The sequence below is a fragment of the Castor canadensis genome, chromosome 14 (assembly GCF_047511655.1).
Source record: "Castor canadensis chromosome 14, mCasCan1.hap1v2, whole genome shotgun sequence".
In the NCBI taxonomy this organism is placed as follows: Eukaryota; Metazoa; Chordata; class Mammalia; order Rodentia; family Castoridae; genus Castor; species Castor canadensis.
In genome coordinates, this window is record NC_133399.1 from 28063060 (window position 1) to 28077422 (window position 14363).

General features: G+C 36.1%; 1 protein-coding gene across 1 annotated transcript; it reads right to left on the bottom strand.

The window, feature by feature from the left end:
* Window positions 1–350: 350 nt before the first annotated feature.
* Window positions 351–14054, bottom strand: LOC109701871 (olfactory receptor 7E24-like). Its single transcript, XM_074053286.1, has 2 exons — window positions 13978–14054; window positions 351–1305 (listed from the first exon to the last, which is right to left on the bottom strand). Exons 1-2 carry the CDS (start codon window positions 14052–14054, stop codon window positions 351–353), a joined length of 1032 nt encoding a protein of 343 aa, XP_073909387.1.
* Between the last annotated feature and the right edge of the window lie 309 nt (window positions 14055–14363).

Here is a 14363-nt window from a genome sequence, read left to right on the forward strand (position 1 = left end):
AACACACTCTTTATTGCCATTGTTTATTGTGGCAAAGTATGTATATAACAAATGTTACCTTTCCAATCACTTTTCAGTGCATGTTCCGATACCATTGTTTATATTCAAATTTTTAGACCACCATTACCATCATCTATATAAAAAAATTTTCATATTCCCAAAATGAACATTTGTACTCATTTTAAACACATTTTATTTATCTCTATCAATAGCCCTCTAAACTATGTGAAATATGATGAAGAATTAAAGCCATAAAATTATAGAAAATATATGACTGGAAGGGAGTGTCTATGGTTCTTGATACTGATTTTTTGAGGTATTTTATCTCAACTGCATACAGATTGGTTTTCTTAGTACCTGACATTAGCCATTGCTTTTTGGAGCCTCTTCAGGGTGCTGATAATATCGCTGTTCCTGAGACTGTAGATGAATGGATTCAGCATTGGAGTGACAATTGTGTACATTACTGAAGACACCACACTGTGTCTGAAAGAATGTGATACAGATGACTTAAGGTACACACCAATAGCTGTTCCATAAAATAAGCAAACAACTGACAGGTGAGACCCACATGTAGAAAATGCTTTATACCTTCCACTTAATGATGTGATTTTCAGAATAGAGGAAATTATTTTATAGTAAGAGATGAGTATTGTGGAGATTGGAAGAAAACCAAATATTCCACCAACCATATATGTGATTATATGTTTGACAAAGGTATCAGAACAGTTGAGATTAAGGATTTGAGCAGGTTCACAGCAGAAACTTGAAACTTCCACTTTCTTGAAGCAAGTAAACTGTAAGACAATCAAATTATGCAACTGGGAGTCCAAAATACTAATGAAAAATGACGCCAAAACTAGGGAAGCACAGAGGCGAGGGTTCATAAGGACTGGATAATGCAGGGGGTGGCAGATGGCCACAAACCTGTCATACGCCATCACAGTCAGAAGCATGTCCTCCATACATCCAAAAATAGTAACAAGAGACATCTGTGTCAGACAACCCACATAGGAAATGACTCTGCTTTGAGTTTGGATGTCCATAATCATCTTTGGGACTGTAGTGGAGATGAAACAGATGTCAGTTAATGACAAGTTGGACAGGAAGAAGTACATGGGGGTGTGGAGGTCGGAGTCAATAATGACAGCCAGGGTGATGATCAGGTTCCCCAGCACTGTGACCAGGTACATGAACAGGAACAGCACAAAGAGAATGGGCTGTAGATCTGGATCTTCTGAGATTCCCAGTAGGTGGAATTCTGAGACATGTGTGAGATTGAGTTCTCCTACACTTCTTGTACATCTTTAGAAATGGAAAGTTAGGACAGAGATTGTGATTCACATAGTAGACTGTCTCACTAGCAAGTATGAAGCCCTGAGTTTGAAATGGAAGTGTGTGAGGGATAAATAAATAAATAATTAGGAACATTGAAACCTTTATGTGTTTCAGATTCAAGTAGTCACATAAAATAACTTTAAATAAATGATGTAAACCTGGCCAGGTTGATTGGCTCACTCCTGTAATGCTAGCTACTTGGGAAGGAGAGATTGGGAAGATCCTGGTTCAAGATCAGTCATGGAAGAAAGTTCATGAAACCCCTTCTCAATATTTCTCAGTGGTAGCAAAACTAATCTAAAACTGTTGAAATACTGGTTTCTTTGTCATTCACTTTCTTCTATACACACTTAATTTTGGCACTGAACTTAACTATTTTAGAAGACTAAAAACATCAAAGATAATAAATCTTAGATCATAGACAAACACATCGCACTATTTTTTCCTTCAATAGGTATGATTTATTTCTGTATTGTAGTTAAATATTAAATAGATTGAAAAAGCTTCACCACATTATTTCAAGAAAAAGCTAACAGTTCAGTTATTGCCCATATATATATATATATATATATATATATATATTCATTAGATTGAAAATGAACAGAGTTGTATGTGACAGGTAATGGTGATAACATTCTATAGGATAATCAAATGGTTAATATTTTAGATGGATTTTGTGAGGTGGTTTCAGGTATACTGGTTTCTACCAAGACTGAACCCAGCCAAATCTAATGGAATTTACCTTAACATGACATTTATAGGACTAAATTTAAAAAATTATTATTCATTTATTCACATGTGCCTACATGGGGTCATTTCTCCCCCCTGCCCCCTCTCCCACCCTCTCCCCCACTCTCCCCCTCACTTCCAGGCAGAACCTGTTCTGCCCTTATCTCTAATTTTGTTGAAGTGAAGACAGAAGCATAATATGGAAGACAAAGCGTTTTTGCTAGTTGTGTTGAGGATAGCCATGTTTATTGCAGTGCTATTCACAATAGCTAAGTTATGGAAACAACCAAGATGCCCCACAATTGATGAATGGATCAAGAAAATGTGGTATTTATACACATTGGAATTTTACTCAGTCATGAAGTAGAAAGAAATCCTATCATTTGCAAATAAATGGATGGAACTGGAGAACATCATCCTAAGTGAGGTTAGCCAGGCTCAGAAGACCAAAATTCATAAGTTCTTCCTCATATGCAGACTTTATATCTAGGGCAAATGCTGCAATGTGTTTGGACTTGGATCACATGACAAGGGGAGAGCACATATGGGAGAGTTGGGAATAGGTAGAAAACCCAAAACATCACACCATTTTTATGACTAATAGAATCTTCCCATTTTAAGAAAAAATCATTCTATTTAAATCAGGTTATGAAATATTCAAATGTAGTTACTTTTATTGTAAGATACTTATACAAATTCTGTTAACTTAAGATATTTATAAACATTCTTTAACAGCTGAACTTCATTATTGGAGCACTAAATTAAAGTTAAAAATTAGAATCAAATGGACTGCGATGAGAAGGGGACTAGGAAGTAGTGAAGAAGTCTGGTAGAGATGAAACAATTTTGGTTGTAATACACATATGCATGGAAACAATACAAATAATCTCCCTGTATAGCCATTCTTCTCCCAAACCAGCAAAAAATGTCATGTTTTTATTATTATCTTTTATGTTTTTTCTTCAACAAGATCAGAGAACAAGAGGGCAGAACAGGGTCTGTCTAAAGGTAAGCAAAATAATGTATTCACGTGTAAGTAAACATAAAAATGACAAAATGAAATTTAAAAAGAATCAAATGGTATTGTGTGCTATTTATCTCCTAGGAGTTTTTCATCATTCTGGGTTTTATGGTTCTTTTCCTTAAGGATGTAAGTACTTACTAAAATTTGCTTGCTTTTTAAAAACTATTTTGCATATAATTGTTATCCTTGACTAGTGTACTTGAACCTTCACAAGATTTAATGTATACTCAATTGTATCACTCACCGTAAATTTGCAATAGTGCACATTTTACCTGCAATGATTGAAATATATGACAAATTAATTGTGAAGCTAATAATTCTCAACTGCACGTAATATATTCAACTGTGAATATTTAAAAATATGCAGACATCCCGGCCAGACCAAATCCAATTTATCATATTAACTCTACCTAAAGTTCTTACTTTACTGTCCTAAAACAAAATTGGACTGGTTAGCAGTCTGCAAAAAACTGAAACTAGATCCATGTATATCACTCTATACCAAGATTAACTCAAAATGGATCAAGGATCTTAATATCAGAGCCCAAACTCTTAAGTTGATACAAGAAAGAGTAGGAAATACTCTGGAGTTAGTAGGTATAGGGAAGAACTTTCTCAATGAAACCCCAGGAGCACAGCAACTAAGAGATAGCATAGATAAATGGGACCTCATAAAACTAAAAAGCTTCTGTTCATCAAAAGAAATGGTCTCTAAACTGAAGAGAACACCACAGAGTGGGAGAAAATATTTGCCAACTATACATCAGACAAAGGACTGATAACCAGAATATACAGGGAACTTAAAAAACTAAATTCTCCCAAAACTAATGAACCAATAAAGAAATGGGCATGTGAACTAAACAGAACTTTCTCAAAAGAAGAAATTCAAATGGCCAGAAAACACATGAAAAAATGCTCACCATCTCTAGCAATAAAGGAAATGCAAATTAAAACCACACAAAGATTCCATCTCACCCCTGTTAGAATAGCCATCATCAGCAACACCACCAACAACAGGTGTTGGCAGGATGCGGGGAAAAAGGAACCCTCTTACACTGTTGGTGGGAATGTAGACTAGTACAACCACTCTGGAAAAAAATTTGGAAGCTACTTAAAAAGCTGGACATCGATCTACCATTTGATCCAGCAATACCACTCTTGGGGTTATACCCAAAAGACTGTTACTCTAGAGGCACCTACACATCCATGTTTATTGCGGCACTATTCACGATAGCCAAGTTATGGAAACAGCCAAGATGCCCCACCACTGACGAGTGGATTAAGAAAATGTGTTATCTATACACAATGGAATTTTACGCAGCCATGAAGAAGAACGAAATGTCATCATTTGCCCCTAAATGGATGGAATTGGAGAACATCATTCTGAGTGAGGTTAGCCTGGCCCCAAAGACCAAAAATCGTATGTTCTCCCTCATATGTGGACATTAGATCAAGGGCAAACACAACAAGGTGATTGGACTATGAGCACATGACAAAAGTGAGAGCACACAAGGGAGGGGTGAGGATAGGTAAGACACCTAAAAAACTAGCTAGCATTTGTTGCCCTTAACGCAGAGAAACTAAAGCAGATACCTTAAAGCAACTGAGGCCAATAGGAAAAGGGGAACAGGTACTAGAGAAAAGGTTAGATCAAAAAGAATTAACCTAGAAGGTAACACCCACGCACAGGAAATCAATGTGAGTCAATGCCCTGTATAGCTATCCTTATCTCAACCAGCAAAAACCCTTGTTCCTTCCTATTATTGCTTCTACTCTCTCTACAACAAAATTAGAAATAAGGGAAAAATAGTTTCTGCTGGGTATTGGTGGGGGAGAGGGAGGGGGCGGAGTGGGTCATAAGGGAGGGGGTGGGGGCAGGGGGGAGAAATTAACCAAGCCTTGTATGCACATATGAATAATAAAAGAAAAAAAATCAGATATATCAAATAAATTAAAAAAAAACAAAATTGGAAATCACTGTCTTAGAATATTTCCAGGCATTCAGAAAATGCTCCATGACTGTTAACTACTGTTGACATCAAGGATATCCTCTACGTGTATTAAATGTAAGCTTCTCATAGTGTTTGCATCAAAACAAATTTATGTTCTTGGTATTTTTTATTTCATTAACATGCACATACTTTCATAAAGAAATTATTTCCATTAATTTGGTAGGTAGATTTTCTTCTCAAGATTTTCTTGTCAGTATTGTTGTATTTATTCATGAACTGTTTTCCTATAGACACTTACTTGAAAAGTTGTTCATTATCATCAAAGTAGTAAACACAGAACTCTATTACTCCTCCAATGTACCAGTTACATCACCAAATTGTTTTTTAATCTCGCTCTCTTTCTCTCTCCTTCTCTCATCTAATTCACATTTATGTTTCTCAAATAATTAACAGATATTAATTGTATAGATTCATGGAATTTACTATAATATATACATGTACAAATATATTTAATTGATTTTATTCGTCTTCCCTTGTGATTCTTGGCATTACCAGATATGAGGATATCATTGAGCTCGCAACTACAATGATTATAGCAATCTTTTCTAACTTCCTGTATTTTCTCTATGTGACAGAATTGAGAATTTCTATAAAACATGTAGAGGATGTATAGTCTTTTGAACTGCAACAAACAATGCATAATTATTTCTACTATTAATTGCCTATCTTTCTTTTCACCATTAAAAATGAGTTATGACCATCTGTACTATTTTCCTTGAGACACCACATATATTTACATTCTGTTCAGTGGTAATTCCTTTATGACATCACATCAGGGAATTTCATCTGTCTGCCATAGAGTAGATGGTACCTAGAGATGGGAGCCAGAAGCTGAACCTTCCTGTCCACTGTCATTGACCTGGTAATATGTGCAGAATGTATGTGAGTGTGTTCATCTCTCTTTCTTCATACTTCTTAATGGATATTGGTATAATAACCACATCTATGTAACATGTGTGACACATACAAGAATCCTGAAACTAAATATATATTGATAAATACTTTTTCAAAAATAGGAAATTCAGTCATTGTAGAAATTGTAAGGTTATCAATGTGTACAGTTTTCAAGAACACTGGAGAATGGATTGATGTGAAGTTCTTTAGTGTCTTTCTCAGGCATAAGGTTTAACTGTACCCTTCTCTTTTTATCTTTTGTCTCTTTTTCTTTATTTCACCATAAAATACCTGCTGTTTTTTAATTTATAGCTGTAGATATGATTAATTCTATTATAGGGCTTTTTGTCCTGAGTATAGACACAAATCAATTTTCTCTCATTTCTAGTTCTAAGGGACATTCTAGAGAGAGATAAAAGTGAAGATAGAAAAATACCAAGTGTGTTGAGGTCACATTGATAAATACTGTGAATCAGGGAAGGGGCTATTCAAGGTCAACATGGATTTTTATGTTTGATGTGTCTTTTGTGACAAAAAGCTATAAGCTCTTTGGGCACTAGTGGCTTATGCCTGCAATCCTATGTACTCAGGAGGCAGATATCAGGAGGATCATTGTTCCAATGCCTGGGCAAATAGTGTGTGAGACCCTATCTCGAAAAAACCCTTCACAAATAAAGGATTGGTGGAGTGGCTCAATATATAGGTCCTGAGTTCAAACCCCAGTACCACAAAAAACTCTATAGACTCTGAAGAATCAGAAGCAAAACAGAGTTTCTTCTTGAAACATATGCATATAATTATAAAAAGGAGAAAAAACAATCTTACTACAGAAATAGTAAAAATTTAACTTCATGTCACAGGATACTTCAATGATACAGACATTAGTCTTATCAGTATTGATAATAAGATGTAAATTTTATATTGGCCTTAGGTTATGTGCACACCACACATTGACAATTTATGGAGCCCCCATTATCCATTTGATCCTTGCTCAATTCATTTGCCTAAATTCTAAATCAACATAGTAGAGAATGCTGACTTTCAGAGTCATAAACTTCCTTATGTGATAAGTGGGCCTGGAAGGCTCCAAAATAGAATTGTCAGACTCTGTTTTCAATTCACTATACATTTTCATTGTTTTCCAGCCAATAGAATGTCTTAAATAGAAGGCACAATAGTCACAAACACAGATATTTCTGAGGGGCATTTTAAAACTCTTTCCAGGTTCTTGCAAAGGAGTGCAACCATGATCTGACAGAATATCTCCTTTTGAAAATGAATGAGCTGATTAATGGAATGGAAGAGGTTGCCAACAGCAGCAAGAATAGAATGGAATTGTGACAAGAAGTAGAGGTCTGAGCTAACTTATCATGTTCCTTTTCATTCTGTGATCTTTGTCTTTGATCTATTGATCTCCTTCCTACAGTGGACTCAGCTGGTGCCCACTCACTGTTCTGTTCTGCCATGTACCAGGAATCTCAAAAGGAGAACAGTGATCAATATGACTCTTTCTGAATTGGCAGGAAGATGAAGTGGATGTTTAAGTACTCAAGGTCTCCAACCTGCCAACATTCTCCTGATATGATGCTCTGTGTTTGTAGTCAGACAGCCCAGTTCAAATGAAGCTTCTGTTTTATGTTTTTAACCTAACAACATAAAACAAGCTACATAATCATAATTTGTTCCATTATTTTCTAAAAGATAGTATTGTGGGTACTTTTATATTCTTTTATTTTGATTGTTTTGTGATACTGGGATGTGAACTTGTTAGGCTTTCTAGGTAGGTGCTCTCCCAATAGAAACACACTTCCAGGCCTTTTGGCACAGTGTAGGTAGTTTGGAGACAGGATCTCACTTTAAGCTCTGACCACCCTGGACAGAATATTCTTATTTATGCTTCTTGATATGACAGACACATGCCACCATGCCCACATTTTTTCTGTTGAAACTGCATTTCATGAACTTTTGCCTGGACTGGCCTTGAACAACAATTTTCCCGATATCTGACTCTTTAGTGGCCAGGAGTACAGGCATGATCCACTGGTGCCATGATAATGTGGATAATTATAACCAGAGGAAAATGAAGTCTATGAAAGGAGACATGCTACTCTTTTCAAATTAGAAAGCTCCCAGTTCATTGTGTTATGGTTACTCTCACCATCATTATCACTATCAATCTTATCATCACCTTTAAAATCCTTCTGCAGTATTAAGGAGAGAGGTAACAAGGACCCATTTTCTGCTGTGTTGGGTCAGACTATTATGAGACATAGATATTTATAGTATGATTTCTGTTACTCTCACCACAACCAAAAATAAAAGCATTTTGGTCCTCATAACTGATATCTTTGTTATTGGTATCCTTTATTTGAATTCTCAAACTATTATGTTTGTCCTCATGATGAGGAAATGACACCTGAAAATTGTCCCATCTCCATGATCTCACCCATTACTTACTGTGTTGAGCCACTTCTCTGCTGGGTCATGATGAAAAAGTGCACCTCTGAAAATGTACAGTGCCTGAGGTCCAGTGAAATCTCAGATCCTGTCTTCCAGAGTGATATGAATAGTGACAGATAAGGTCTCCCTGATGTGATTAAATGTGGAGGAGACTTATATAGGTCCAACTGGAGGTATCAAATACCAGGTGTACTGGAGGTATTAAATATCAGGGCTGGAAGGATAGACTTATTGAGTCTTTTTTTGACCATGGTGGCTCAATGCACACAGCTCATAATTAGACAATTTGTTCCAAGTGATCCCAATCTCTAAGGAATTCCTAATACTAACAGAAGAAGAGGATAAAATGAATGTCCAAAATAAGATTTGGGTTCTTGTTTGATCAGACAATGATTGTCCCTACTCTAGTTCTTTCTTTCATGTATACATATATATATGTATACTCATACACAATTAACACATATTCCCAAATACAAAACAGAATATATATATTCCATCATGTTTTTACATCCATATTTATTTGGAAAATATATGGAATAAAAACTTATTATTTGAACCACAGGAAGTACATCAGTGACAATTTCATTCACATTTTGGGAAACTATCAACACAATACATTTCCAGAAACTTTTCATTTTTCTAAAATGGAAATATTTATTGGTTTGTTTTTGGAACGTGCTCTTCACTCAACCAAATGTGACCACCATCAATGCACTATGAAACATGAGAATTAAGACCATGAAATTGCAAAAATTATGTGAAAAAATTGGCATGATTTAGAAGTCTATATGTTAAGTTTCATTACTTTTTCCAAACTACATTCTAAATGGATGATGGAGGCCTAATGTTAGAAGTTCTGCCATAGATCAACCTTGGGTCCTTTGAATGTCTATGTTCCCCAAACTGTAGCTACAGGGATGCAGCATAGGGGCAACCACAGTGCAAAACACTGAGTTCATTGTATCTTCTGGGAGAATACAATGCAATTGTGCCAAATACACTCAAAGTGTTCTTTCATAACATACATAAGGAACTGACCAATGTGATAGACACATGCAAAAAGCTTTATATGCCCCTCCTCAGAACAAAGAGAACAATTTCATATTTAAAAAAACTCAGTTGATGGCTCATACTTGTAATCCTACCTCCTTTAGAGGCAGAGATCAGGAAATTGTGTTTTGAAGCCAGACTGGGCATATAGTTCAGAAGACTCTGTCACAAAAATACCTAACACAAAAAAGGGCTGGTGGATAAAACAATATCTTACTATTGTTTTTATTTGTTAATTTATTATTTGTTAATATTTGTTTGATTAATAAATAGAATAAATATTCAATACATTTGTTTATATGTTTTATTTAATATTTTAAATATTGTTTTATTTGTTTTTTTTTTTAATTCATTTATTCATAAGTGCATACATTGTTTGGGCCATTTCTCCTCCTTGACCCCAGCCCTCTCCCTCTCCCCCCTACCCCCCACACTTCCAGGCAGAAACTGTTCTGCGATTTTCTCCAATTTTGTTGACAAGAATACATAAACAGTAAGAAAGACATAGCGTTTTTGCTAGTTGAAATAAGGATAGCTATACAGAAAGATTCCTAGCATTTCTTCCATGCACAAGTGTATTACAACCCGAATTGATTCATCTCTACCTGACCTCTTCACTACTTCCTGGTCTCCTTTCCATTGTGACCTCTATTGTTTTAAGGTTACTATATTATCTCTTCTGAAGTGGGGTCATCAAACACTTTCAAGTTTTGGGTTTCCTACCTATCCCCATTCCTCCCATATGTGCTCTCCTCTTAAATGTGACCCAAGTCTAAAAAAATTACTGCATTTGTCCTAGATCTATACTCTGCATATGATGAAGAACATACAATTTTTGGTCATCAGAGCCTGGTTACCTTACTCAAGTTGATGTTCTCCAGTTCCATTCATTTACTTGTGAATGATAAGATTTCATTCTTCTTCATGGCTGAATAAAACTCCACTGTGTATAAATACCACATTTTCTTAATCCATTTGTCAGTGGTGGGGCATCTTGGCTGTTTCCATAACTTGGCTATTGTGAATAGTGCTGCAATAAACTTGGGTGTGCAGGTGCCTCTGGAGTAACCTGTGCCACATTATTTTGGGTATATCCCTAGGAATGGGATTACTGGATCATATGGCAGATCTATGTTTAGATTTTTAAGAAGCCACCATATTGTTTTCTAGAGTGGTTACACTAGCTTTATTGGTTCATTGATTTTAGGAGACTTTAGTTTCTTAAGTTTCTTGTATATTCTGGTTATCAGTCCCTTGTCTGATGTATAGCTGGCAAATGTTTTCTCCCACACTGTGGGTGGTCTCTTCAGTTTAGAGACCATTTCTTTTGTTGCAAAGAAACTTTTTAATTTTATGAAGTCCCATTTGTCCATCCTTTCTCTTAGTTGCTGTGCTGCTGAGGTTTTATTGAGGAAGTTCTTGCCTACACCTATTACTTCCAGAGTGTTTCCTGCTCTTTCCTGTACTAATTTCAGAGTTTTGTGTCTGATATTAAGGTCCTTGATCCTTTTTGAGTTGATGTTAGTACAGGGTGAAAAAGATGGATCTAGATTAAGTTTTTTGCAGGCAGATAACCACTTTTCAACAAACATTTGTTGAATAGGCTGTCTGTTCTCCATCGTGTATTTTTGGCAACTTTGTCAAAGATAAGTTAGTTATAGTTGTGTGGCTTCATATCTGGGTCCTCTCTTCTGTACCACTTGTCTTCATGTTTGTTTTTGTGCCAGTTCCATGCTGTTTTTTGCTATTGCTTCATAATATAGTTTGAAGTTGGGTATTGTGATACCTCCAAGATTGCTCTTTTTGCTGAGTACTGCGTTGGCTATTCACAGTCTTTTATATTTCCAAATGAATTTTATGGTAGATATTTTAATATCTGTGATGAATGTCATTGGGCTTTTTATGGGAATTGCATTAAACATATAGATTGCTTTTGGTGGTATAGCCATTTTTACTATGTTGATTCTCCCAATCCATGAGCATGGGAGATTTTTCCAACTTCCATAGTCTTCCTCAATATCTTTTTTCAGGGGTTTTTAGTTCTCCTTTTAGAGGTCATTACATCCTTTGTTAAGTATTTGGGTTTTTTTTGAGGCAATTCACCCTAAGCCAGTGCTTGTTTCTATCAATATGATGGGTCTTCTGTAAACAACAGATTGTTAGATCTTCCTTTTTAATCCAGTTTGCCAAATGGTGTCTTTTGATGGGGGAATTAAATCCATTCACATTCATTGTTAATATTGATAGGTATCTGGTAATTCCTGTCATTTAGTTGTTTCTGTTGTTTAAGGGTTTGATCCTGTGCAGGACAAATCAATGTTACTCTCTGTCTGTCCTCTCATGGTTTTGTTTGCTTTCATTTTCTGTGTGCAGAATTCCATAAAGAATCTTTTGTAGTTGTGGCCTGGTGGTCATATATTGTTTTAGTTTCTGTTTATCATGGAAGACTTTTATTGCTCTATCTATTTAATGATAATTTTGCTAGGTAGAGTATCCTATGGTTGAAGTTATTTTCATTAAGTGCCCAGAAGACCTCATTCCATGCCCTTCTTGCTTTGTATGTTATTTGTTTTTTCTCTCTTACAGCCTTCAATATTCTTTCTTTATTCTCTGTGCTTGTTGTTTCAATGATAATATGTCATGGGGTAGTTTTATTTTGGTCACATCTCTTTGGTGTCCTGGAGGTTACTGTACATGAATGGGCATAGCTTTCTCTAGATTTGGGAAATTTTCTGTTATTATTTTGTTAAATATTTTATGAATCCTTTTTGCTTGCACTTCTTCTCCTTCTTCAATGCCAATGATTCTCTGGTTTGGTCTTTTAATGCAGTTGGTGAGTTCTTGATCATTTCTTTCACAGATCTTGAGGTGTTTGAATACTAGCGCTTCAGTTTTTCCTTTAATTTCGATTTTAAGTTCAAGTTCTGAAGTTCTGTCTTCTACTTGTTGTAGTCTGCTGGAGTGGCCTTCCATTGTCTTTTGTGATTTGGTTTCATTCTTTTTTTCTGAAGTTTTCCATATCATGGGTCTCTTCATCTTTAATATTGTCTATTTTCATCTTTAATTCATTTATCTCTCTATTTATAGTGTCCTCTGTTTCACTTTGTTGTGTATTTAGGGCTCCTGTGAGTTATTTATTTGTTTCTGTGTCTTCTCATATTCTTAAGTTTGGTGTCTTGAAATTTCTTGAGTGCCTGTTGTACTTTTATTTTAACCATGTCTAGTAACATCTCCATGAAATTCTCAGTGATTACTTGCAGGATTTCTTCTTTTATGCTGTTCTTTTGGGCATCATTGGGTTCCTTGGTGTTGTTTACCTTTGTTTTCTTTTTTTGAGTTTGGAACTGGGTATCCATTTTCTTCATTTCTCTTTGAATCCTGTATTAAATTACCTTGGTGGGGAGAATAGTTCCCATCCCTTTTTCTTCTTCCCATTGCTCCACACTTGGTACTGTGGGACTATATTCTTGATAGGCTAGTTGGTAGTTTCAGTCACCTGTTTTCTTTCCCTTGGTTTAACTTTGTTTCGTGGCTGTATTGGGTTTTTAGCTAAGAATGTGTGTGCTATTTCTGTCCCTGGTCTGGGTATAATTTAGTGTTAACTAATTCACAATAATAAAACTAACAAAAGAACAACAAAGAAATCAACAGGGAGAGACAAAGAAACAAACACAAACAAACAAGAAACAAAACTAACAAACAAGAAACAAAACTAACAAACAAAGAAACAAAAAAGCTCCAGGTTCAGGAACAATAGAATTTCAGTCTTTAAGTTCTGGTGTTACTTTTCCAGCATCCAGTCCTGGTGTTGGTTTGAAGCTGAAGCTTTGTTGTAGTCTTGCCAGGTGGTTGGGTGGTTTTTCTTTTTTTCTTCTTTCAGAGCAGCTGTTTGGTGAGCTCCTCCCTCTTTGAGGTGTGGTAGTTTAAGTTTGTTTGTTGTTCTCAGGTTCCGTCAATCAGCTCTGTAGCCCACCAGCTTTCTTGTTTTGGAATAGGGTTTTTGCTATGCCTGTTTACTGGGCCTTGTTTCTTTTCCTCACCCAGTTTCTCTGGTGCAAGATCAGTGATCCGTGAGCTAGCCCCCTGCTCTCAGAATGTTGCGATAGTTTTGTTTTTTTTTTTCAATTTTGCAGAGCCATTTGGCTTTGGGTGTTGCTCACTGCCTCAGGAGATGAGCTTTGTTGGACTGCTACCTGGCCTATTTCAGGCAGTGTCTTATCACCTGCCTGCTGTCAGCCTCCTGCCTTTCCAGCATTTGTTTACTGAAGTTTGGTGGAGATTAGCTCCTTGCTCCTCCCCTCTTCCCTGGTGCACTTTCAGAGTTCCTGTCCCCTCTGCTGTGTGCTAGTTTCCAGTTCTTTGAATATTGTTCAGGTTTTTTTTGTGGGGGAGGGGTCAGTCTGTCTAAGGGGCTATGCTGGTTTATCCCAGGTATGGCTGGGGGAAGACCATGTGATGTTTGGCACTCACCTGATTGGTCTGCCGAATGTATCCCAATTAGGTTTGGAGCCAGCATTAGGTGGTAGCAGCCCCCCTATTTTCTCCATGTAACATGGTATGAAGCTTTCTATGGAGTAGGAGTTCAGGTGTGGAAGTTTTGATTCTCCTTGGTGCTTTATTTCCACCAAGTATGGCTCCAGCATCTCAGCAAGGTTTTTGATTCATGGAGCTCATGCTGTTTGCTTCTGTACCCTAGTCACCATCTGGGATCCTCATCAATATTGTTTTACTGTATTTAAAATATTTTGTTTTTTTATTCCTTATCTTTTGTTGATTTTATTAATTTATTTTTATTTTGTCTTGCAACAGATTTTTTATTCTTTCTACTTTATCAACCTCATTTCTTTTCTTATTTA

Excerpts from the sequence above, each read along its gene's own strand:
- LOC109701871 (XM_074053286.1), bottom strand. The coding sequence starts at position 14,054 with ATGGAGAAAATAGGGGGGCTGCTACCACCTAATGCTGGCTCCAAACCT. Across the intron at positions 1,306-13,977 it reads ACATTCGGCAGACCAATCAG|ATGTACAAGAAGTGTAGGAG; the intron begins GTGAGTGCCAAA and ends CCATTTCTAAAG.